Source organism: Neofelis nebulosa, chromosome 15 (genome assembly GCF_028018385.1).
Source record: "Neofelis nebulosa isolate mNeoNeb1 chromosome 15, mNeoNeb1.pri, whole genome shotgun sequence".
Classification (NCBI taxonomy): Eukaryota; Metazoa; Chordata; class Mammalia; order Carnivora; family Felidae; genus Neofelis; species Neofelis nebulosa.
The window spans coordinates 15,625,424-15,652,855 of NC_080796.1; the positions used below are offsets into that span (position 1 = coordinate 15,625,424).

At 41.5% G+C, this 27,432-nt stretch overlaps 1 protein-coding gene and 1 long non-coding RNA gene across 4 annotated transcripts in view; one reads left to right on the plus strand and one right to left on the minus strand.

Moving 5' to 3' along the window:
* Positions 1 to 22,188, plus strand: part of GREM2 (gremlin 2, DAN family BMP antagonist) — a 110,852-nt gene extending 88,664 nt beyond the window's left edge. For both annotated transcript variants that reach the window (XM_058702432.1, XM_058702431.1), the window contains one exon: positions 18,735 to 22,188. In XM_058702432.1, the coding sequence (XP_058558415.1) occupies positions 18,736 to 19,242 (507 nt within the window). In that variant the 5' untranslated portion in view covers position 18,735 and the 3' untranslated portion in view covers positions 19,243 to 22,188. The remainder of the gene's footprint in view (positions 1 to 18,734) is intronic.
* LOC131496631 (uncharacterized) lies at positions 9,840 to 16,645 on the minus strand. 2 transcript variants are annotated; one of them, XR_009254580.1, is made up of 2 exons: positions 16,545 to 16,645; positions 9,840 to 11,033 (listed from the first exon to the last, which is right to left on the minus strand). It is a non-coding gene; the product is annotated as an uncharacterized LOC131496631 (long non-coding RNA). The 2 variants fall into 2 exon arrangements; XR_009254581.1 differs by lacking the exon at positions 9,840 to 11,033 and adding an exon at positions 15,833 to 16,141.
* Positions 22,189 to 27,432: the final 5,244 nt, after the last annotated feature.

The following is a 27,432-nucleotide window of genomic DNA, read 5'->3' on the forward strand; positions in this document are numbered from 1 at the left end:
TTTTGCATTTTTGGAAAATAATATAAACCAATTGTTTTTATTTTTATTGCTTAAATCTAGACATATGATTCCTAGAAGCAATTCAAGCAATAAATAAAATAAATAGATCAATCAATAAGCAAATCAAACAAATTAATCAACAAATCTTTTGAGACACAGTAGATAGTACTATATCTAATTGAAATCCTTATGAAAAATATTTTCTGCCAAGACGACCCCAAATGTATTTTTTCAATTTCCTCATAGATGCTCTTCTGATGCCACCGTTTTAAAAAATAAAAACAAAAATCAAGTCCAATGAAATCCCTAAGGAAGATAAGTAAACTTAGGGAACAACAGTATAAAAATAAAATCACCACTATCCACTTAATGCCTCATTTTGATAATGAGAAAACAGACTAGATTTTCGTTATCAAACATACTGATTTATTATACAATTGCTGATAATTGTGAATTTGCAGATTTGACCTGGGAATACTTTGTAGCTCCCAAAGAATTGCTATTAAGAGTCAGGGTTGGAGAGAACTCAACGACCTTGATTCTAAAGCAAACTTCTCAGAAGTCCATGGAGCACACTGGGGGCAGCAGTGGGGAGACTGCATGGGAGGTCTACCATAAAGGCTTAGATCTTTCTCATTAGAAGAAAGATCCATGATTTCAGTGACTGAGATCTAGAAACCTTTAGGAGCCAGAAGAGTCATCACCTAGTAATTTAGCATCAACTCTGTGGTTTAGTGGTGGTCTTTTTCATGTTTAAGAGGGGGAATTGTTCAAACAATATAGTTGGTTTGAAATACATCCAGGACCAATGCAAACACCAAGTGGGCTGCCCAGAAACCACACATTGTTTCCTTCAGACAAAAGATAATGATGCACTAATGAGTTTTACCCTTTATTGCCCTCTCTGGAACACAGCCTCAGGAAGAAAACCCACAAAACAAAATTGTTAGTCCCAAAATTTACAATATTATGCAATGACCCCTATCCCTTTTTCTTTAAGTGCTAGTAGTTGTGTTGTTAAGTATTTGTGTTGTTTAACTCATAAATCCCAACCTCATATAATCTCAAAAGTGCCCTCCCAGAGAGAGAAAGGAAATGAGTAAATGAGGAAAAATAATAAAAGCCTTGCTGATATAGAGTACCTCCAAGGGACTTAAAGCGCTTCTGAAATATTATCTTATACTAATGTCTTTTGACCTTATCAAAGGGGAGTTAACAAAAATTAATACTTTAAATTATTCAGGGGGAAAGTGAGGCAAAAAGACATTGGACTAATAGGTCCATTTAATAAAAAGCATTTAATAAATAATCAAAACTGTGAGTGAAGAAAAAGTTAAAATTCAGTTGGTTGGACCTGAAGATTTATAGGATAAGTTGGAGCCATTCGTTGTTGTTTCAGTGAAGAACAAGCTTAATGGCATCACTGCACACACATACACTGAAACAATCCATAACCTTTCCATAACCTCATAATCTGACCCTCCTCCCCATTCCAACTGCCATCTCCTTCCTATGTGCTCATGCACAGCAAAATTCCAAAAAGTGTTGTCTATAGCCACTGTTCCTACTTCCTCATCTCTCATTTTCTCCTCATCCCTGTGTAATGTGGCCTCCTTTTAAAGCATCTCCACTGAAATAGCTTTTGTTCAGTTGACAGTGGCCTCCATGTTGTCAAATCCATGGACCATTTGTTGTTGTTGTTTTTCTTTTCACCTACTTGATTTCAGTAGCATTCCAAAGAGTTAACCACTCCCTCTTGAAACATCTTCTTCTCTTGGCTTATGTGACATTTACTCCTCATTTACTTTATTCACCTCTGGCTGCTCCATTTCAATCTTTTTTGCTGGTTTCTCCTTCTCTGCATACCTTTGTAAGGCGGGAAGGCCCCAGAGCCGTTCTTAGCACTCACTCTTCTCTGGTGTCTGCCTAAATATGCTTATCTGTGTGCCTGGCTTTAAACACCATCTCCCCTTCACTGTCACATCTCACCTTTAGACTCATTAACAACTTAACTGATCCTTTCCATTTGGTTGTCTACTAGACGTCTCACTTCACATGGCCAAAATCAAATCCTTGATTTCTGACCTAAAACCAGTTTTCCCTTAGTCTTTTTTATTTCAAGAAATTTGCTTCACTCTCAAATCTAGCCAAATATATGTTGTGTTGTTCCCATTCTCAAAACATGTCTCAAAACCATTTCCTTCTGTTTTTCTCTACCACCATTATTTCTCATCTAGATTATCCCAGTAGCCCCCCAAATGGTCTCCAAATTGCTTTCTTACTCATGTACTCTCCTGTCTTCACAGAGCAGTTTTTAAGGCATGAAATTATAGCATACCACTTTGCTACTTTAAACCCTGTACTGGCTTCTCACTGAACATACAATAAAGTCCAAACATTCATTGTAGTCCAAAAGATCATACACGATCTGGTCCCACTTGCCTCTTCCCCATGTCTTGATACTGTCCCCCAGCTCACTAATCACTAGCCACACTGGCATTTCTCTTGCAAGAGCATGACAAGCTGTCCTCACCCCAGGCTGTTCCCATGCTAGCTCTTCCCTCTTTCCAGAAATCAGAGTATCATTCCTTCTTGGGCTCAGGTTGTATGGCCTCCTCAGACAGGCCTTCCCTAACCACTCGATCTAAGGACACCACAGCCAAACCATTTTTCTCCCATCATTCTGGTGTTCTTTCTTCATAGGACCTGCTATCTGAAACTTAGTTTTCTGTCACTTACTGTGTCACTGGGCACTTACCTGTGCACCTTCACTAAATGTAACTTCCAGGAAAAGTGGAACTATGAAATAACAAATGAACTATGAATTTTTAGATGCGCACTGTAGTGAGTATTTTACGAAGTATTTCAGATGAAAACTTTATATGGAACGATTAAGACACTTTATTTTTTTACATTCTTTTCACGTTTATTCATTTTTTGAAAGAGTGAGTGGGGGAGGGGCAGGGAGAGAGGGAGATACAGAATCTGAAATGGGCTCCAGGCTCTGAGCTGTCAGCACAGAGCCCGACGCGGGGCTCGAACTCACGGACCGTGAGATCATGACCTGAGCCGAAGTCAGATGCTTAACCAACTGAGCCACCCAAGCACCCCAAGACACTTTATATACAGTACTTGCATTGCTTTTTAAATCAATGTGTCAGGTAAGAAATGTAGTGCCATTAGTAAGGAGCAAAGTAATTGCAATTGTTAGAAATTCTTATTATTAAAGCCCTCTACCTACAAGTTTCGTAATGGAAAGCTTATGTACAAAAAAACCAGAATCATCAGTAAGTCTTGTTAAAAGGTGGATTATTGGACCCCAAAACATCCCATCTCCTCCCCCAGAGTTTCTGAGTCAATAGATCTGGGGGATGGAAGTGAGGGACAAGTTCTAGAACATGCCCAGGTGATATAAATGTTGCTAATCAGGGAACCGCATTTTATGAAACTCTGATCAAAATGTATCTGTAATTAATTGTGAAAAGAGGAAAAGGGCCCTAAGGAAGAAAATAGGAAATTTTATCCATAATTTCCAGAATTCTTCTACTAACCTATTATTGAGTTACCCGGAGAAATCATTTTTAAAATATTTTACATTTATTTTAATATAAAAGGATATTGTCCCATTTGATGTCAAGACTCCCCCTTTTATTTTTTTTTTAATTTTTTTTTAACGTTTATTTATTTTTGAGACAGAGAGAGACAGAGCATGAACAGGGGAGGGGCAGAGAGAGAGGGAGACACAGAATCCGAAACAGGCTCCAGGCTCTGAGCTGTCAGAACAGAGCCTGACGCGGGGCTCGAACTCACGGACCGTGAGATCATGACCTGAGCCGAAGTCGGACGCTTAACCGACCAAGCCACCCAGGCGCCCCATGACTCCTCCTTTTATTTTTTATTATTTTTTAGTTTTAGTTTTGAGAGAGAAAGAGCGAGAGAACATGAGCAGGGGAGAAGAAGAGAGAGGGAGAGAGAGAGAGACTCAAGCAGGCTCCATGCAAAGCCTGCCACAGAACTTGATCGCATAGCCCTGGGATCATGACCTCAGCTGAAATCTAGTCAGATGCTCAACTAAGCCACCCAGGCACCCCAAGACCCCTCCCTTTATTACTAGATATTTATTGAGCACACATATAGACACTTTATACTGATACTCTGTTCACGTTTCCTTTATTCTTCACCAGCAAAGTCTTCTCCTATATTTATTTGAAGAGAACCTCCCCCAAATAATGTTTGCTTCTCACTGTTCTCCTGTGTAGGATCTTCAAAAATTTCTATTATATTTAAAAATCTTTGACATGGTAAACTGAGAAGACAGTAAGTCTATCAAAGGTCATTCCTTCTATCAAAGGCCATTCCTCTGCTTCTGCTCAGCCCCTGTCACTTCTGTGGGCTCTTTCACTGCCCAGGAGTTCTGAACTATTGGTTTCCACACTCATTCTTATCAAGGCCTGCAGCAGCTACCTCAACCATCTGTCCCTGGACCAAGACACTTGATTTCCTAAATAAATGCTCAAACCCGTTAAATTTTAGAGTCCAGAGATCTCTGTGTGATACTCCAAAACTCACATACACAGGTAAATACTTATAGCAGTAATACTTATAAAGTTGAAAATTGGGACACAATCTAAACGGAAGAATAATTAAGTGCACTGAACACATATCTATTAGAAAATTCTATAGTCATTGAAATTTATTTGTGTTTCTCTTTAATGTTTTCTGAATTATCCAAATTTTCTAGAAGTATAAAACAGAATTTTTGCCACCATATGAAAATATTATTTTAAAGACAAAAACATTGTTTAAAAAGAAAAGCATATTAACGTGGGTTATACATAATGCTATTTTTCAACCAAGGCAGACATCTCTTTTATAATGTCCTTGAAGGGCAATCATGGAACTTTTATTTACGTATGTTCTCAGAGATAAAGTATTTAATGTGCTATAAACCTCTTCGTGTACTTTTTTTTTAAATGGTTGATTTTTACTGATTTAGATTTTAACTATAAATGGAATTTGTTGAAGACATTGTTTATTTTAATTTCTCTGCTTTTTTTTTTAAATTAGGACAAAATTCACGTACTATAAAATTAACCATTTTAAAATGCACAAGTCGATGACATTTTAGTACATTCACAAAGTTGTGCCACCACAAGCTCAATCTAGTTTCAAAACATTTTCATTACCCCGAAAAGAAATCTTGTTCCCATGAATTAATAGTCCCCCATTCCCCATGCCACTTCCAGCCTCTGGAAACCTCCAATCTGTGCTCTGTCTCTGTGGATTTATGTATTCTGGACATCAGTTCACTTTTTAAAGAGCTATAGTTGTTATCTTTTAAAATAACATACATTCAGCAAGAATACTTCGCTTTGGCCTACCTGCTTTGGAGCAGCCAGGAGCCCTCTAAATACTGATGGTAGCTCGTAGGGATTCCTCTCCCTTAACACCCACCACTGCCATTGCCAATACCTCTGCCAAATACCTATGGTTTTCTAAATATTAAATGTACAGGTTTCCTTATGTGGCCCTTTTTACCATAGTTGATACCTGCTATGGATTCTCTTTAGCTTTTTAAGCTCCCACTCCATGTGTGTTACCTGAAAGGGACCCAAGCTTCATGGAAAAGTAGAAGAGAAGGGCAGGCAGGTCATGAGAATCAAATGAGTTGGTTCCTTTGCAGGCCTCTGCATGCATGTGAAAGCCAACATCCACCACATCTGAATTGCACTGGCCAGGTCCCTGGTTCAGACCCTCTCACCTGGGCCCCGTGCAGGGATTTCTCCCAACATTAAGATCCATGGAGCTGCAGAGGCCACAGTACACAGGCGTGAGAGAAAGGCATCCTAAATGGAAACATACAGCACAATACTTGCAAATCGTCTCCCTCACATCTTCCTGTCACAAACCATTAAAGAAATCCTCTACTCTAAACATGGGGAAATTGCTCACAGAATGAAGAGATGTTAGATCTGAATTTCAATTAACTTTAACACTGATTGCTCCATATCACTGGATTAGTCTCTAGTCCTTATTAATGAAGATATAATTAACGAAGTTTGCCCTGGGCAATGGACCAGAACCTAGATAATTATATTTTAGACAAATAACTTAGGATGTGTTTTTCAGAATATGGAATGCTTATTACAAATGCTATTTCTCAGATTCCAGCCCAAATCTTGAGAATCAGAACTCCTGCAGTATGAGGTCCTGGGATCTGCATTTTTAACAAGTTCCCAGGTGTGTCTCACTTATAGTGAAGTTTGAGGACCACTTATTAAAGAAAGAGAGTCCTATATTGAATCTGTATTGAATGCAAATAGTAGATATTGTTAATAGAACTTGCTCTATAGAAATATGTGCCGATACTTGTGTTTGGAAACAATACACTAGAAAATATTCGATAAGCTTGACGTAAGGTATAACTGGCTTTATTTGACGTTAACGAGAAACATTCTCTAGAATTACTTCAAAAGTTCAGTAGAAGTCTTTTTATTTACATTATTTATAATTAGGGTGATCCAAGAAAAGATCTAAACAGAGAGTTATAAAAAGCAGAATGGACACCAAACATATCATGAGCACATGTGCACTCAGTAAATATTTGCTGCCTGAATGGTACTCTTAAAGTTACTCTATTTCCTAAATAAAAGGCAAAGGACTGATTCCCAATCTCTCAGGCTTTCTTCTTTCTCAAATATCAGTTGTATTATGACTGTTTGAATATTAGCAATTATGACATCTATAATTTCTCTAAAATATTATATATTTGTTCATTTAGTCAATAAATATTTATTGGTCATTTTCTATATGCCAGGACCCATGCTGAGTTCCAGAGATATGGTAGTGATCAAAACAGACTTGATATATATTCTGATGGAGTCTTGCATTGAAGAGGACTAGCAGCTTAGGTGTTTGGGGAGAAGATTATCTGAACATCAAGGAAACCTTAGGAAAAGTACCAGGAACCTCAATCACAGGCATCAGCTTGGCACTTGCCTCATTTTGTTCAGCTTTTCAGGTGATATTGGTTGGGTTGCTGATGTGGTTCAGAAAGTAATTTCTGTCTTTCCCAGTTGGTCCTTTTACTCCATTTGGAGTACACTGTTAAATATTTGGACGGTTAGATGAATTACTGCTTACCAACAACATTTCAATGTACAGAAACCAGAATCTATTACCTATTATCCTCACTGCAATCTTGCTCCCACCCTATCAAGTCTCTAAAACTCCTCCAGCCAAGACTGATGAAACATCAATCCAGTGAACACTTCTCAATCTTCTCTCATCTGACTTCTTAAAGCCTAGCTCTACCCTTCCTCTGCCTCCTTTGTAGGTTTCCTCTCCTCAGTGTCTGGAAAAGCTTATATCCCAGAGTTCCACCTGCAGCCCACTTCACGTCTTGCTCTACCCCTGAGTGATCTTATTACCCCCACATAATGATATCACTTCAGATCTACACTGTGAGGCCCATCTCCCAGATTGCTCTTTTGAGCCATGGAGACTCCTTTATCATTGCCAGCCAGCTCTTCCTCTCCTATTCTCTGTCATGGGAAAGGCAGCCTTTCATCATCTTCCTGTTGCCTGAGGCAGATACCTGGGTTTCCCAATCTTCCTCATCCACATGTCCATTCAATTACGACAACATGCTAAAGTTCAAATATCTGAAATGTTTCCTTCTCTTCTAACTTCATTGCCCCTTAGTTCTGTCCCACTTGGTTTCCTTCATGGATTACTCCAACAGCTCACTAACTAGTCTCCTACTTCCAGAGTCAATGTGACTTTATCTTTATTTATCTCATTTCTATCATGAAATTGATATCTTATTCATCTTTATATCCCAGCCCCTAGGAAAGTGCATAGAACATGCATAATGTTCAATGAATGAACAAACCAATTAATGTTTATAGCATTAGTAAAAGTATTGCCCAGTATAGGTGTATAGAGATGGGTTTGCGTATTAGAATTCATTTTAAATAAGTTTTTCATACTTTTTTTTTTTTTACTTTTCCCATGACTCCACATCCATTGGCATAAGTCTTTTGGTTGTCTTGGTTATGTTTGTTTTCTTTGGTCAAAAGCCTTAAATTTACCCTTTCATTGGTCCGAATTCACTATCAGTTGTCAATAGGAGCTAACATGAAAAAGGCAAGGTGCATAAGATTTAACAGCAACTGAACCAGACTTCTTGTTTCAATGAAATTACTTAACACGGGACTTTCCAGTCCTCTGTGGACCCACTAGCCAACAGAGTGTTTTGAAAAACCATCAGAAAAGAGAGGCTGCAGAATTCAAGAGACTGAGCGTGTGAATAGAAGAGAAACAAAGTCTGAGATCTTTCTTCATAACATTTACTTGGGGACATAAAATTTTTATGTATCACAGAATTCAAGAATAAATTATTCTTCTTGCCCAGTATCATTAACACAATTCTAATGCTTAGAAGTAGTAATATAATAATATACTTAGTGTACCAGTCTATAAACATTTTTAGTTCTAAATCTATATAAGCTCTCACAGTCTTTGACATCTAAAATTTGCAGGGAATATCATTTAAAGAATACTGCAACACTGATGTTTTAAAATTAGATTGTTACAATACTTTTTAATGTCTCCAGAGGAATGTAAATACTATAATAGCTAATTACCATAGCTATATTTTATGCCCACTATTACACATTTAAAAAAAATACATGTAGAAACCCCTCCTGAAAGGAAATTTTACATCATTTTTCCTTGAATTCATATGTCTTTCTAGTTTTCCCCATAGAATTTATCCTGTTATAACACGCTTTATGTTTAAAAGTCTTTTCTTTTCACATTGTCCTTCTTTTTCTGTGACCAAAAGGTATATATGCAAATTTTAATTCTCTTGTTGTAAGCTTTAAGTATTTAAATATTTCCTGCTGATTGTTTACTCATTAGAGTATAGAATAGTATTTGATCAAAATAGCATAATAAGTCACAAATTAGTAAACAAATTATTAAATACAAAAAGGTAAATTTTAATTATTTACCTCTGTTAAAAAGATGCCCCATACATGGAGACTTACTATTGTTATTTATAATTTCATGAATAAATACTAGTTATTGCCAGGAAGAAACAAGATTCAGCAAATCAGCAGAAAATTTCTACCATATAGTGTGTGTGTGTGTGTGTGTGTGTATGGTTATATTATGTGCACAATTTATGCTAAAGAAATATGTTCACAAGAAAAGGTTGTAATAGAAATGTGTTTTCTAATAACAATGTCTCAATTTCTTAAAACCTTTCAAACTTATTTACATGTAAAATATCACATCAACAAAAAATTATTTTTGGTGACAGATCATCCAACAATTTAGGTCTTCCTTCAGGGTTGATTTAAAGCAAATTATTGGAAACACTCTGACATGGAAAAGGATCTATGAAAATGACTTTTACTTTTTAGTGAGAGCACCAACATTTAGAATTGTCTTTTCACTTTGTACCCTGGAATCTTTGTTATACCCCAAGCAATACAACACAGTAGAAGCGGGGTGGATGAAAGCTGTCATTTCCTTTTGTCAAGTGGGGGAAGGGACACCGATAGAGGCAGGAAGCAGTGGACTTGCCTGTCCCATTGCAGACACCTTCAGTGTAAAGACAACTTCTAGGGCAGATCTCTGAGAAGAGAAGGAACAAATGGAGGTTGAGAATTTGAAAATTGCTTCCTTCAAAGCCACCCTTGAACACATACCTCTTGGAAAGACTTTCGGTAACCCCCAGGACTGTACTTCTGCCAGTTGGAAGATGAGAGATGCCACCCAGACCAAGGTGGTAACAGCAAGGTTTAGCAGTGAGGCAAGAAAGACAATAAGGTCTTATTAATGGATTTAATATGGGAGAAGATAGGATACTCTCCATACCCAAATAAAAGTGATTTAAATACTAAAGAGTTTATTAACTAACAACATTGAAGTCCAGATAAGCAGCTCTAGGGATAATTAATTCAATGGCTTTCCAACATAATCAAGAATCCAGCAGCTTTCCATTTTGTGCTTTATATGGCAAAGGTTTGACATTCACCCCATGCTGTATCTTCATGGTGGCTGCCGAAGCATCAGTTATCAGATCCTTGTGTCACCACAACCCAGACCAGAATAAGTTCTTCCAGCATGTCTCTTTTTACTGGGGAGTAAAACTCTTTCCCAGGGGGTTGTTTCTCACATTTTGTTACTCATTGACTTAGACCTATCAACTCTGTGCTCCATGGTATGTGGCAGCATCCATGAAGAACCTGGGCTCCAGCACCTGAACAGCATCGTGCCTCTGGCTCTCAGGAGGTAAATCAACGAGAGCCTGCCCTAACTCTCATCTCTCAGGCCTGGCTGAAAGGATAAGTGCTGTGCTCTTCACTGAGATAGTAACTTTCCGAAGAGATGAGTGAGAAAATAGGATGAGATTTGGAACACATAAAATTTGAGGTGCCTACAGAGCATCCAGGGAATATTTGGTGGAGTCTGGGAATCATAAGCAGATAGCAGCTGGTGGCTGAAATGGGCACAGATGAAATTCTTAGTAGGAATGTGAGGAAAGAGAAAACAGGAAAAATCCTTGGGGAACACTAACCTCTAAGAGGAAGGCAGAGAGAGAAAAATCAGTAAAACACATCAAAAGACTAAAGAGAAAGAATAAAAATACTCTTGTCGTGAATTCCAGAGGAAGTGAGCAGGGGGTACACAGTTTTGTGAGGCTTCGGTATATGCTATGTCCCACTGTTATGCACTGTCACACTACAAGTGAAGCAAAGTAGCTGGAATTAGAGAGTGAACAAGAAAAGTTGATGGGGTGCTTGGGCAACATGCTTTTTATTTTGCTCAAAGCATTTTGGACAGGCCACTCTGTTTTTATGTGTACGCTGATGGAAAATCTTTACTCTGCTGTCGAAGACGTGGAAGCCTGTTGTTCTAGAAGCTCATCCTGAACACACAAGGCTGTCCCACAAGGGCTTGAGGAGTGCAGAATTACTGAAGTATGACGGATTCCTTGAACCACAGCCTAAAATCTTCATCTGAAAATGATAATAATAATAATAACAACTATGATGATGATGATGATGATGACGATGAAGGTTCTGCTTAACGGCTGCAGAGAATAATGTCACTGGCTATAAAATCTTTAATAGATTGCTCATAATTTCTTCCTTCCTTTCAAATAAAACTCATGGTCCTTTTCGTTCAGAGAGTTCTTGGACTATGACTGGATCTCAGTTCCACATTCCTCATAACAGAAACATGGAACGGGGGGTGGCAAGTGCCATTAACACCATTTTACAGGGGAGAACCCAGAGAAGCTTAGGAGTGAGTCACATAAGGTCATGAGATGGGCAGCCTCAGGCCCAGAAACCATGTTCTCACTCCCATCCCCAAGTGACTCTGCTCTAGAGAAAAGCAACCATGTGTGGATAAGCTTACAGCTTTCAAAGAGCTTTCCCATCCGTTTTCTTATTTAACTTAATGCTTTGCTGCCATGTTGCCTCAGTGTTACATTTCCCAGACTGAGTTCATCCCAACAATTTTTTCAAAGATTAAGAACCCTGATCACAAATTCCTAAATGATACACTTGCTACCCAGAAGTCAAAGTAAGTGATGATAGTATCATTTCTTCTTTGGTTGAAAACCTTTTTTAAAAACATAATATAATTTTTCCAGATGAAATTAAACTTCTCCTGGAACAAAATGATAGTCAGTGTTCCATTCAGGCACTTTCACTTGGAAAAGTAAATGATCCATGTGGATTTGAAACTTTTTTTTTTAAGATTTTTTAATCTTTATTTATTTTTGAGAGAGAGAGAGAAAGTGACAGAGCGTGAGTGGGGGAGGGGCAGAGATAGAGAGAGACACAGAATCTGAAGCAGGCTCCAGGCTCTGAGCTATCGGCACAGAACCCGATGCAGGACTCGAACTCACGGACTGTTGAGCCAAAGTCTGACGCTTAACTGACAAAGCCACCCAGGTGCCCCTGGATTTCAAACTTCTGAGTCATGTGGGTTTCCCTGATCATTCTGCTTTGAAATCATAAGCCACTTCCTATTCTTCTCATGACAGTTCAGATTTATTTGACAATAAGTTTCATATTAAAAAAATAAAAACAAATAAAAAATAAAAATTCAAAAGAAGATTTATAGTTACTACTTCTTATTTTTCCTTTCCTAAAATTTTAATTTTCCTCCTTTACTTAGAACAAGTTGCAATCACTCCCTTTCAGTGTACAGCTACAGTATTTGAGCTCGGTGATCAACTCCCTTATAATTGGAAGAATGCAACTTAAAATAATAATAAGACATCATTTCAAATTTTTCAGATAGGCAAAAGGAAATAAAGGATGCTGGTCATTTCAATGAGTGTAGAAGGATAGGAGGACAACACTTCGGTATCACCCATATTGCTTTATTTCTTTCAAAATTGAAAGAGATAGCAAAATAAAGATGGGAAATATTAATATTGTTTTAATCTTGGTGGTGGGTAGAGAGAGTTTATCATATGTTCTAGCTTGCCCTATGTTTGAAATATTTCATAGTTAGAAATTTTAAAATTCGGAGCTACTTTTCTAGCAAAAGAGAACAAAGATAAAAAGAAAGCAATGGCTGAATTGGGAGAGAAAACGTTTGGAACAGGATTTGGCAAAACTTTTCTGTGAAAGGCCAGGCAGTAAATATTTTGGACTGGTGGGCTCTTCCATCTCTGTTCCCACTGCTCACTCTGTTCTCGTGACACAAAAGCAGCCATAAAGAAAATGTAGCTAATAGGCATGGGTGTATTCAACGTGACCTTGTTTACAAAAACAGACCTCAGGTTGGGGTAGGCCCACGGGCCTTAGTGAGCGGCAGATTACGGTGGCTGAAAGCAAGTGGTTTTAGCAGACAAGCGATCTAGGCTAGGAGGAGGAGGCCTGAGCCAAGGAATATCCACCAGCAGTTGGAGAGCTCAAGCACAGCCTCCCAGCCCAAGAATCCACGTCGAGATGAAGTACATTTGGCTGCTGAGGTGCTAGTAGTAACACTCACAAAGATAATCTCTAAATGCTAACCCTGTTGGGGGTTTTGTTTGGAGTTTCCTGTTTGATTTGGATTCTGTTTTCACTTGGGCCATGGGAGCAACTTTGTCTCAGATGTGTGCGCTGATATTCAGCCTTGGGTGCTTCCCTTCAACCTTCCAAGGATATCCTAAAATTCTCAGGTCACAGAAAACGTTCGGGCCGCATCCTACCTTCCACTAATGCACAGCTCTGTACTGTCTTGACTCGACCTCTAAAACTCAAGAAGGTCACTCTGGGAGTGAGTTAATCAGCTTAACTGAACCCTTGGCCTCTGGTCACTTACATACACCTTTCGGCAGGGAGGATTCAGCACTGCCACGGCCTTTCCTAGAAATTAGGAAGCATTATTGCTCAAGCTCCTATTGTAGAACCCCTGGACACTTCTAGGAAAGGTTGGCAGAAGGGGCCAGTTGTTCTTTAGCTGCCTACATACTACCCTCGTCTGTGTAGCCCCTGTTCTGATATCAACAAAGGCCAGGCCCGGGGGGTGTTTCTTAAGAAGAAAGTGCTTCTGGGGCGCCTGGGTGACTCAGTCCGTTAAATGTCCAACTTCAGCTCAGGTCATGATCTTGAGGTTTGTGAGTTCGAGCCCAGCGTCGGGCTCTGTGCTGACAGCTCGGAGCCTGAAGCCTGCTTCAGATTCTATGTGTCTCCATCTCTCGGCCCCTCCCCTGCTCATACTCTGTGTCTCTCTGCCTCTCAATAATAAATAAACGCTAAAAAAATATTTTTAAAAAGTAAAAATAAAAAAAAAAAAAGAAGAAAGTGCTTTTGCTACCTCTCTCTCCCCACAGCCTACTTTGACCAACCCCGCTGCTTAGCATATCAACATTTATGGTCCTGGCACCCCTTGCAAATTTATAACTTTGTCAGGCCACAAGGGTGGTTAATAAAACCAACAAGATTTATTTACGAGTTTCTTCTGAGACAAGCCAAACACAAGATGTGAGGGTAAGATGAAAGATGTTCGATGCAAACAACGAAATGCAAATTGTATGCATTTCTCTGAGTAGCAAAGTGCTCCAAGGCAAAGCTGGATTCTGCAGTGCTAAATTCAGGTCCTGGTGGGGCCACCGACATGTGTGTGCAAGTGTGTGTGAAACAGTGAACTGAAGAAAGAGGCATGCCTGTTCTCTCCTGAGGAACCCCACACACTTCAGGGCCACTGTAGTATCTGCCATGAGCAAAACCTGGCTCAGAGCCTTTAGTGTGCCCTTGAACCCTTGAAGTGAAGAGGATACAGCCTAACAGTCGCTGCAGCAAATACCTCTTGCCTACTTACCTGTCCTGACACTGAGATTCCAGATCCTTGACAACCTTCCTGTTGCTATGTGTGAAGGAGTATAAAGATATGAGATGGAGGAAAGGAAAGAGAGGAGCCTGGGCTGATCCCAGTCACCTAGCTATCATCAGCCCCTTTTTTTGGTCTTGAGAATGGGAGATTTGCTTTTCTTCTTAGGTTCTTATGAGGCATAACTTCTAAGGGTGATTGCCAGATGTTTTGAAAATGTTTCCAAGTGTTCAAAGAATGCATGTTGTTAGTCATCACATCTAATACTGTGACTCTACGGGGTTTTGCCCCAAATTGATCAGAACATGTTTTAGTTCTGTTCTCCCTGACAACAGCTAGGACCTGTTGAGTGAAAGCATGCATTTTTTTCGCCTATCAGAGATGCATGTGAAGCTGTTCCTGGAACTAGGTATGGAGGACCAGGGTGACTCTGTAAATCTTTCCTGGCTGGGACTTACAAACTTTCGGTTGTGTTTACTCAGAATGTTAATAATTTTGGAAGTTATTAAGATGGAACCAACATACTTTCTTTTTAAGAGACTATTGAGATCACAAATCATTCTGCAAATATAATAAGCTGTGTAAGTTGAATGAGTCCAATACTCAATTGCTTGCCATGAGTCTGCTAGAAGCATGGCCATTTTAATATGACAGTTCGTGTTGGAACTAAGGAGGCATGAGGAAAGTCCTTTAAAAATTTGGCCTCATAATTTCAGTAATTGCATTGCACAAAATGTTTTTACAAAAAAAGAAAATCTTTCCCTTTTTCCCCGGTCTGCTCTAAGTGTTTTTACTTCCCTTGCCTCTTGTCATTACATCTATCTACCTCTGCAGTCTTGTCAGTGTCACTGCCTGGAAGAACGTTATTTGGAATTTAAGCGACCCATTTACCTGTTACTTCCTGGGCATCTCCTGCTCCCTCTCCAGGAGGAACTGATGCTCTTTCCTTGTGCCCCTACGCCCTGGGGGCACTGGTGCCAATGGAAATCACCCAAAGCATTTTTTTAAAATACAGATCTCAAACTCCACCTCAACTCTACTGATTCAGAATGTTTTGGGGTGGAGTTGAGGAATCTACATTCTAAAGCATCCCGGTGATTCAGATGTTCTCCGTCCCAGGATCACCACCATGGAAACCTATGCCATTGTGTCTCTAAAACTATAGCACCGTCAACTGCATGCCTTTCTCTAACTTCTAAATTGCAAGCTCAGGGGCGCCTGGGTGGCTCAGTCAGTTAAGCGTCTGACTTCAGCTCAGGTCACGATCTCGTGGTCCGTGAATTTGAGCCCCGCATCGGGATCTGGGCTGATGGCTCAGAGCCTGGAGCCTGCTTCTGATTCTGTGCCTCCCTCTCCCTCTCCGCCCCTCCCCCGTTCAAGCTCTGTCTCTCTCTGTCTCAAAAATAAATAAACGTTAAAAAAAATGTAAAAAAAAGAAATTGCAACTCATTGAAGGCAATGAAATGCATGGCATTCATGGTTCCTTCAGCACATATTTATTGAGCACCTATAATGTACCAGGCATTGTTCTGAATGCAAGACATATAATAATGGAAAATAGGCGGTCCTTCCTTCTTGGACCTTAAATCGAGTTGGAAAAGTCAGACAATGCAAAAATCAGTAAGATTATTCAATTCTATAGGATGCTAAGTGCCACGGAGAAAACCAAGGCAGGGAAGAAGGAGACAATGAATGCCAGGGTTATGGTGAAGTTACCTATTAAGGCCTCACTGGGGAGGCGATAATTGAGCAAAGACTTGAAGACTGTAGAAGAAGGCCATGCAGATATCTGGGAGAAAGGAAAACATAAGCCTTTGGAGCAGAAAAATGCCACATATGTTCTGGAAACAGAAAGGTGGTGAGTGTTGCTGGAGCAGAATGAGCAAGGGGGACAGTGTAGGTGACGAAGCCCATGAGGTAACGATGGGGACAGCAGATCTTGTCAGGGCTCATCTGACACTGGAAGAATTTTAGCTTTGTCTCTGTGGGTGGTGCTGGAATTCACAAGGCTTATTAAGGTTTATTCCAGGATAAATACTCAACAAAACTTGATGAATGAAGGAATTCTCTGCTAGACTATTTGCAAAAGCCTCTTGTGGCTTACACTTAGACTAATAATAATGACATAAAGAAATATTTTAGCATAGATATTTTAACACCAATATTTTTAACAATGAGATAGGTATACTCACCTGGAGCTAGCATGCCTGGAGCCAGGATTCAAATACTTCACATACTGGCCATGTGATCTTGATAAGTTGTGAAGCCTCTCAATGCCGCAGTTTCCTCATCTATAAAATGGGAGAAATAATAAAAGCTATTTCGTAGAATTTTGATGATTAAATATGCTTATACATGAAAGGAAAATGTAAGAGCAATGTTTTTTTTTTTTAATGTTTATTTATTTTTGAGGGAGAGGCAGAGAGAGCCCACAAGAGCAGAGGAGGGGTAGAGAGCAAAGGAGACAGGAACCGAAGTGGACTGTCCTCTGTGCTGACAGTGGAAAGCGCAATGCGGGGCTCCAACTCACGAACCCTGAGATCATGACCTGAGCCACCTAGGCGCCCTAAGAGTGATAGGTTTTGAGCACCAATAAATACAAACTATTATTATTAGCAGAAATATATTTAAGACATTGATAATACTTCAGAGAGTTAATATACTTACTATAAATTTTAGCCATGATGTTTATGCCTGTTATGTAATTAGTATACACTCTGCAACTATATAATTTTTATATACATATACCTACATGCCATTTTGTACATGTTAAAAGGGTGTACGTGTGAAAGGGATGAGAGTCTCGGGGCGCCTGGGTGGCTCAGTCGGTTGGGCGTCCGACTTCAGCTCAGGTCACGATCTCGCGGTCCGTTGAGTTCGAGCCCCGCATCCGGCTCTGGGCTGACGGCTCGGAGCCTGGAGCCTGCTTCCGATTCTGTGTCTCCCTCTCTCTCTGCCCCTCCCCCGTTCATGCTCTGTCTCTCTCTGTCTCAAAAAAAAAAAAAAAAAGAAAGTTAAAAAAAGAAAGGATGAGAGTCTCATGCAGTTCTACAAATGCTAAAATACCCAGCGAGGCAATGAACACATGTGAGTATGATGGTGAGGGTGGCAAGGGTGAAGAAGGAACTACAGGTGTCAGGATATAAGAATCATCTCTACTGAGAGGCACTGCTGTCCCTTGAGGGTATTAATGTAAACATTACAATGGAAACTGTGAATTAAACTTCAGAGACATCAGTTTGCTTTCTACAAAACATGTTTCAAAGGAAGTTTTCTTCCAGCTCCCATCCCTGCACACTTGTGTCACCAGGCCCTAATATGCAGACGGAAGATACAATCTCTTGCATTGTCTAAGGCAGTTTTAATACAGCCTTCGTTTCTTAATTCACAACTGGGAAGTGGTTTCCACTATAAGAAACTAACTCGTGGCTCACTTGAATTAACGTGGATATCTTCGTGCAGATGTTAAATGTGATTTTTTATTCATAGCAATAACAGAGGTGTAAATACTACTTTTCCTAATCTGTGGCCATTCCTAAGTTTAGTACTCATTATTTATTTATTTATTTATTTAATATTAATTTTGGGGAGAGCACAAGCTGGAGAGGGGCTGAAAGATGGGGACACAGGATCCCAAGCAGGCTCCAGGCTCTGAACTGTCAGCACAGAGCCCGAAGGGGGCTTGAACTCACGAACTGTGAGCGCATGACCTGAGAGGAAGACTGACGCTTAACCGACTGAGCCACCCAGGCGCCTCCCCCCCACCCCCCAAGTACTCATTGTTAAGAAACTTGTGGAACCATACCCACCTTTCCTTTCCTTTTTGTTAATTTTCTTGATCATATATCCATGTCTAGCGGTTACTTTCGGTGGCTCTGGAGGCAGATGCCTGGCTCGAAATCCTGGGACATTCTTAGTCATTGTGTGGCGTTGGGCAAATTACTCAATGTCTACGGGCCTCAATTTCCTCCATTACAAAGTGGGGCTAATATATGCCACCTCCCATCTACTGTTTTGAGAATCAAATGAGGTCGACGCGTGATGCGCATAGGGTAGCACTGCGCAAGGACTAAGTGAAAATGCAGTAACATTTATTGACTATCACCGGAACTCCAGCAAACTGGCTTGGGCTAGTTTTGACAACATTTGCTTTTTAATTCTTCTGTAGTTGTCCAACGTGTGTTCGTGTTCTAACTGTCCTGGCACTGTCTCGCCCCCGTCTTGCCTGCGGGGCAGTATTCAGGACAGCGTCCTTGCAGTCCGCAAGCACTCTCCCCTCCAGCGGCCCCACCTGACTGCAGCCCTTCTTAATGAAACCACGAAGACCGGCTGCCCGCCTGCACCCGCCACAGACGCCCCCTCTAACTCTTCTCTCGTTGCAGGATGTTCTGGAAGCTCTCCCTGTCCTTGTGCCTGGTGGCCGTGCTGGTGAAGGTGGCGGAGGCCCGGAAGAACCGGCCGGCGGGCGCCATCCCCTCGCCCTACAAGGACGGCAGCAGCAACCACTCGGAGAGATGGCAGCACCAGATCAAGGAGGTGTTGGCCTCCAGCCAGGAGGCCCTGGTGGTCACCGAGCGCAAGTACCTCAAGAGTGACTGGTGCAAGACGCAGCCGCTGCGGCAGACGGTGAGCGAGGAGGGCTGCCGCAGCCGCACGATCCTCAACCGCTTCTGCTACGGCCAGTGCAACTCCTTCTACATCCCGCGCCACGTCCGCAAGGAGGAGGAGTCCTTCCAATCGTGCGCCTTCTGCAAGCCCCAGCGCGTCACCTCGGTCCTGGTGGAGCTCGAATGTCCCGGGCTGGACCCTCCCTTCCGACTCAAAAAGATCCAGAAGGTGAAGCAGTGTCGGTGCATGTCGGTGAACCTGAGCGACTCGGACAAGCAGTGAGCACCTGCGGCGGGACGCAGCTCGCCCCGCGCGCCAGTTGGCTGGGCCGCCGCCGCCTGCGTCCCCGTCCTCTGAGCCCACGCACGCGCTGCCCGGTGGCCCCTTCCGCAGCAAGCACGTTTCCTGGGGCCCACGGCGCCCTCGTCACACGCGCGGGCCACAAGCGGAGCTTCGCTGCGATGTGTTCCTGACCGACCGCGGGCCTCTCCTATGCGTCCCAAACGGGCTGCGTTTCAAGGCCCGAGGGACGTGGCTGGAAACCCACCATCCACCAGTCAGCGGCCGGAGAGGGCCTTTCCCGGGCTGCCCTGCCAATCCGGCATTGATGTTTCCACCATGTGGAAAAGCGAGTCTTTCCCTGGCCTCACCCTACACTCCAGCTCCCCCCCCCCCCCACCTTCCCAGGAAGTGAAGGATGCGGCCCTCACGCCCCTCCCGCTGGGCCAGGGCCCTCCAGCTGAGAGGTTCCCTTGGGAAGGGAGGGCTGCCCTCGCGCTGCTGTGATGCGGTTCTGGACAATGTCCGGACACAGGGAGGTTCTTCTAAAACCCCAATACTGAGAAGACGACTTGAGCCACTGGGATCATGAAATGGGCTTCCCTGGGGACCTTGCTCAGCAGGCCACACTCTCCCCTACCCCCGGCCCCCACCACCTCTTCCTCACTTCCCCCACCCCCCCCTATCCGTGGACTCAGATGAACCCCGATGTGCATGCTATTATTGCTGCAATTAGAATATTATTACACACAAAGGTCTCCATATTAACGCTGGTTTTGTAATTGACCTGTATTGTAAAGAGCTGTTAAAAAGCACTATAGACCTATCCATGTATTGTTTCACGTGTTTGGACTCTGGCTTTGCAGCACTATTCTGAGTCAGGCCCACAACAAGGTGTTTCACTCAGAAATAATGCCTAGTCAGCAGTTCATTGTCATGCACCTATTCTTAGATTGGGCAGGGAGACGCCAGGTGATTTTACATTGTGATTTGACAATGAATAATATTTCACTGAAGGTCCTAAAGCATTGCAGCACAATATAGGAAGTGGATTGGGATGGAAGGGTGTAGGGAGGGGACTCACTGGGAAGTCATGAAGGGGGAACTTAAAAGCCCTATGATATTTAATATGCATATGCGGTGTGAGAAGTTATACTATTTTACTGCCATGGCACTAAACAAAAGATATTTCCTGGTAAAAGAAATATTTAAAAGTATAAGGAGTCAGTTCACTTTGTGGTGTGGGAGGAAATAAAAAATAAAATATATAGAACGGAAAGCTAGTTAAACTATCCTACAGAAGCTTCCTTTTCAAAGAATGGAATTTTTGAAAAAACAAAAAGATGACCAACTCATTTTTCATTTTTATGAATCATTGAGGTTTTCATGTTGTGCACTCTTGGCATAAGAAAGTTGACATAATTTATCATCCTGAAAACTTATACTTACATTGAGTCCCTTTGCTAGATTGCCCCGCAAAGACTTCCCTGTGAGTAACGTTTATGGAATCTGTAAATGTGAATTAGATGCCATTGGCGGGAAGCAGCACACTTTGAAGACCTTTCATTGGTAATTCCCCCGAGCACTCAATCTCAAGTGCTGCTGCCAAAGGCACTCAGAAAAACCCATTTCCAGGTTTGTGAGACCCTCTACAAGCTGCTCGGGGAACTGAGGCTTCCTGACCTTTGGCAGCGATGGGGGATCTGGAGGTGTTCACCCGGAGAGCAAGGTTGTGGCATGACGGTGAATCCGTCTCCTGCCTCTACGCTGCGGGTTTCATTTCTATCACTTCTGTAACTCCATGAGACCTGAGCAGAATGTGCTGTTGCACAAGAGGGTATTGGTTTTAGAAATGGTTATACGCAGCCCTAAATCAGGAGGCAGAACTCAACAGAAATCCTTGAAGGCTGGAACCTTGGGATAGAGAGAAAGAGTGGAGAGTGTGTCCAGCTTTAGAATTTATTTTTCCATTTAATGGAAAACCTCAAGCCAGACTCCGTGCGGGACCCACAGCAGAAACGCTGCGAAGGAAGGAAGTCCACATGACTGTACCTGAGGTCAATGGGGTAGAGTAGGGTAGGGGTGGATGGGAGTCTCTGGCTGACAACAGAGCCAACCCTGTCATTTTATTAACACAGAACCCAAGTAGATAGGGGAAGGATTAAGCTATGAACTCACGGAATACAAACATGAGCACACACTCTTTGAACCCAACTGTGGGAGTAGCAATGGAAGCAATATGGTATGCTGCAGTGTGAAGCTCCTTCTGGGGGTATGTACAAAGTTTACCTTACAATGGCTCAAATTGTATTTAATTGTTTTTTTTTTGTCTGTTTATAAATGAAGAAAAGCTATAAGTATAATGTAATTATTTTATAGGTGTACTATTAAATTATAGAACAAATAAAGATACTCTAGGATTATATGTGATCCTGGTGTGATGTGCCATAAAAAAATGGGATTCAGAACTTGTTTCAGTGGGCAATGAAGGAGCACTGTGTTCAGAGTGCTTTTGTCCAGTCATGGTGAATTCAATCCTTAGTCTACATCATGCAACCAATCCCTTTGGGGCCTGGCACCATCAAAGAGAATCAGAATCAGGCATTCAAGGATCAGAGGTGAAGGGGATGGCTCTCAGTCCTGGTCTTGGGGAGTTTCCAAGCTTCTTACAGATTGCTCAGCAGCTGAAGACAGAATTCTTGAGCTCTTCTCATTGTGTTCTTTGAATAAGAAATACAGAAGTTCATCTTCCTTGTAGTGACCAGGGTACCACATTTGTCTGTTCAACAAGCCAGAATTTGTCCTGAGTTTTGTCCGTTTTCACAATCACCTTTCAAACATTTCAACATTTCTTGATATCACAGTGTTTCTGTTTTTCAACTAATTGACTTATATGACATTCACGTAACTCAATTACCAATAAAAAATAAACACTATAATAAAATTGCATACGGTTGATTTACTCTATGGATTTCAAAGGAATGAAGTTTAACTTAATAAATAATTTATCTTAGTTTATTAAATGGGGCAGAATATTCCACTTAAATGAGGATAAGATATTTCAATTCACTTGTTTCTGAAGTTGGCTGATAGATTTTTTAAGTTATAAAGTCAATGAAAATGAATTTTTGCTATTGAGTGAACAACATAAGAATGTATGTATCCCTAGAAAGTTCCTTTGATGATTGATCTACACCACTGATGATTAGCTCTACATCATCGATAACCAATAAGACAAAATCATAAATAATACAGTTAAAACTTGTTTATCATTGGATTATCATTTGAATCCTTCTTTTTTTTAATTAAAAAATGTTTATTTATTTTTGAGAGAAAGAGAGAGAGACATAGAGTGCAAGCGGGGAGGAGTAGAAAGGGAGACACAATCTAAAGCAGGCTCCAGGCTTTGGGCTGTCAGCACAGAGCCCAACGCAGGGCTTGAACTCATGAACTGCAAGATCATGACCTGAGCTGAAGTTGGATGCTTAACTGACTAGGCCATCCAGGCACCCCACATTTAAATCCTTCTTAACCTCTACCCACCCTTGCCTCTTCCCCCAATCCCACTGCTGCTACTTCTCAGGCACAGCAGTCAGTGATGCCATTTACTATAAGGGAAAAGTGGGAAAACAAGTAGTTTCTGTTGTGGTGGTGGTGGTTGTACCTGTTGGCATTTCTGGGTTGTTGGTCTCTCTATTACTTAGTCTGGGATACATAAGGGAGGAGGGCAGAAGCAAGGGAAATCCCTGTAATGTCATTCCTTAGATCCCAAGTTTCCTCCTTGATCTGCCTTTTTTTCTCCACCTCTTAGAGCCTTATTATATTGGATATATCTATCAAATATATATATTTGATAGATATATATATTTGATATATATATCTATATATCATATATCACTCAATACGTATATATATATATATATATATATATATATATTTTCCAGAGTCTATAGTGGGAGAAGTAGGCAGATTGTGTCTACACCATGTTGTCTGGAGTCAGAAATCCTATAAATCTTTGTAGATGTACTACCTATTCTCTAAGGTTTATGGTGTGTAAACCTTATAGTTTGGTGTATATATTATGTATAAACAAAGGCCTCCAACATACTTGCCTTATATCTCTCATCTGTTACTATTACATGATGTCAATCATATGGTGAATAAATATGACATTTTACAGAATGTCCATAAAATCCAGGCTATTTCAGATTCCATCTTGGTAAAGGATGTAAGAACTGGCATAGACTTGGGGCACCTGGGTGGTTCAGTCAGTTAAGCGTCCGACTTCAATTCAGGTGATGATCTCGTGGTTCATAAATTCGAGTCCCTCGTGGGGCACTGTGCTGACAGCTCAGAGCCTGGAGCCTGCTTCAGATTCTGTGTCTCCTTCTCTCTTGGCCCCTCCCCTGCTCACCCTCTGTCTCTCTCTCTCAAAAATAAATAAACATTAAAAAAAAAAAGAAACAAAGAACTTGCATAGACTTGAGGGCAAGACCATAAACATAAACCACTGTTCATCCCATGGGAACGCCAATGGCATCCACTTCTCTTTCCTGATAGTTACAGCTAAAAATATATTTCCTATATCAAGTGATGAGTGGTGTTTTAACCTGCTCTAGCAAAAAAAAAAAAACAAAAAAACAAAACAAAAAAAAAAAAACCAAGCAAACAAAAAACACATTGAGCAAAGTAACTACAACTGGGGCTACTGTCCTATCACCTGCCGTGTTCTGTTTAATTTTTGCAGGAAATGGTCTGATGAAATACATGGGGATATGATAGGAGTTACCATGATATTCAAGTCTTTGAAAGTTTCATTAATTTACTCCATTCCCTTTGGGATTCAGCATTGTTTTTCATTTACTCTTTTTGCTGAGGTAGGAAGCTTTAGGATCCCTACTTGCCCCTCCCTACTACATTCGTGCTTACTCAAGAAGTCAAGGAATTCATGTGAAGGTTCTTCAAACTACCACGGGTGTCCCTACCAATTAGGCATTTGGAGATTAGGGGAAGGACCAATAGACGAGTGGGCCCTCTGAGAACCAGACTTTGGCTAGGACTCTGATGGCCCTTATATATCCCTCACTTTAATATGGAGCCATGTTGGCTTACTGGGTCTCCAAGTATTTGTGTAAATTCAGAACCAGTGTTCAATAATCTTCAAAAGTTCTGAGTATTCCCCTTTATCACCATAGCACATTTACCTTAGTAAGTAGTTCTAAATTCCCTGGTTAAGTACTAGGGGAATAACAAATGAATATATATGCCTTGGTATTGAAGAGTCCTTACTTCTAAAGAATCAGCCCCTCCTTCAGCCAATGGGTTCCATTCTGTCTGGAAACTGAGCAAGGAATCGCGATTTTTACTGAGATACTGCCCTGTCTCTGATAATCCATCATTGATTTTTTTTGGCTGTATAAATTAAATAATATCCTTGTTGGTAGCCCATCTATATCATATCCAGGAACACCATGTTCTATTATCCAACTCCAAGCTGGGATTTTCTGGATATCACTCCAATCCCATCAGTCTTTGCAATAATTTTGCCCACAATACTCCTGAAAGTTAAGCACTGGCATCTGGCTTATATTATTTTGAGATCTTGCTCAAAATAATATAAGATCCATCAGGGAGCCTAGTTTTATAGCGTCTCTTCCTACCACTAGCTCTGGGCTACAGACAACAGGCATGGCTGAGCTTCTCAATGCTGCTGCTCCTCCTGACACAAACATAGGCAACATTCCTTTGGTGAATGTAGGTTCTCCTGGGACCTTCACTGGCTATTGGTTTTTTTTAGCTTCACACAGCAGACACATAGGGAAGCATGCCCACTTCTCTAAGCCTATGAATACTTTCCTCCACCATACACCATGGAAACTCTTGAAATTTTATTTCATTGAATATGGATCAGTTTTTGTGATACCCTGAGAATCAGGCTAGTACCTTATCATCATTCCTGGGGTGTTTGCCACAATGTTAGATCCTTAATCATGGGAGAGTGTTCCCATGGTTATGTCCAGCTTAATGTTCTGCTCTCCATCCCTGATCCGGTACCCTCAGGACATGATCCCACACATACTTTCCTGGTTCCTGCAGTGACTTCACTCTCATCCCTTACCTGACCCAGCACATCTTGAGTAGGGGTGGGTGCCTAACAAGAGGCCTATCAGGTTCAAGGGAATTGGGGAATCTGAGATTCTTGACCACATTTACCAAGGCATTCCCATCCCAATTTTAGGGGTTAGTCCTTCCTTATTAGGCCTAACCTCGGCACAGAAGACGTGCTGGAGCTAAGAATCCAAACTTTTCTAAAGCAGCACCATTTGTACAATTGAGTCTGCCTGACTGTAGGAGACTAATTAAACTCTGTCAGACCATATTGCTTTTGTATTCTGATTGAATTGGTCATAAATCACCCTGAGTCTTCAACAAATCAATGCCATTTGGAAGTTGTTCCCCAATTCCAAAGTCCTTAAAGTCACACTGTGCCTTATAATTCTTTTTTTTATGTTTATTTCTTTCAAAAGAGAGAGACAGAGAGAGCAGGGGAGAGACAGAGAGAGATGGAGACAGAGAATCCCAAGCAGGCTCCATGATGTCAGTGCAGAGCTCCACATGGGGCTCAAACTCATGAACCCTGAGATCATGACTTGAGCCAAAATCAAAAGTCAGACATTTAACCGACTGAGGCACCCAAGTGACCCATGTACCTTATAATTCTTAAGCACCAAAAGTATTGCACTGTCTAGGAGTCCCCACACCAACATCCCACCTCAGTTTATGCCTGGGAAAAATATTAACAGTTCATGCTACAGCATGCCAGGGCCCTGTCAACTGACTGGCAAGTGATCCATCTCCAAACCCTGTGTTAGAGTACACTTCCTGGGACCACTCCTGGAACTATCTTAGATTGGTTTCCCAAACTCTGAGACCAAGTGTTTTGTGCAGAAGATTTATTGGGGAGTGGTCTCAGAACACAGACCTGTAAGGAAGTGAGGAAACAGGGTTGTGTAGTAGGAAGATTAAACTGGTTGCAAGTGAGGTCTCATCTGATCCTTTGTGGAGTTCTGGTGCTGTGATAGTGATTAGAGTTGTCCCAAATGGGAGCAAGGAGGACAGGGGTTTGGATCCCACATTAGCCAGTCACTGGCTTCAGGCATCCCCCGGAGGAAGCAGGCATTCTCTTTCATTAAGGTCCCCTCTTGGTGAAGGATCCAGCTTTGAGCCATCAGCAGCTGATGTTCACTGGGGTCAGGGGGTGAGGTGAGATGGGATGGGTACCTCATACTCTCATACTCTGAAGAGAGCATCTGAGTAGATACCATAATATCCACCTTAGCATGTGTGTGTGTGTGTGTTAGGGGAGAGAGGACAGAGTATGGGAGGAGGGGGGAGGCAGTAAAGAATGTGGGTGACCTTGAAAGAGAGGCAAAGGAGGTTCCACTTGATTGGATAGGAAATAGAAAATTGCTGGCAAATTTGATTGAGGATCATTCCAGTCACAATACGCAAGATGACTGGAGGGAACAGAATCCATATCCAGTCAGGCCAACTCAGTAGCTCTTATAAGAAGTTAGACTGAAGATTAGGGCCAAAGTAATAGAACTGAGTCTGAAAGAGAAAAGTACATGAAATATTTGCAGAATTTGGTGACTGAGGAGGAGTCTGTTAGTGTAAAAGATGGGGAACCCCACACAAGTGAGGTGATGATGAGGGTTTTTAGAGATGTTAGGTCTGCAGTGATAGTGAAATATTTTATTTTTAATTTCTTTAACGTTTATTTATTTTTGAGACATAGAGAGACAGAGCATGAAAGGGGGAGGGTCAGAGAGAGAGGGAGACACAGAGTCTGAAACAGGCTCCGGGCTCCGAGCCGTCAGCACAGAGCCCGACGCGGGGCTCGAACTCACGGACCGCAAGATCGTGACCTGAGCCAAAGTTGGACGCTTAACCGACTGAGCCACCCAGGCGCCCCTGATAGTGAAATATTCTAAATAAATCTGTCCCATTTGAAGAAATAGGACTGGAATAGAGCAACAAGCTACACCTGGACAAAACTAGTAAAGAAGTGAAATCATTATTAAACCCATGAACACAGGTGAGACTTCCAAACGAGAGTGAGAGAATAAGGAAAGAGAGAACAAAGTTACATTTGGAAATACAGATGACCCTTGAACACAACACAGGTTTGAA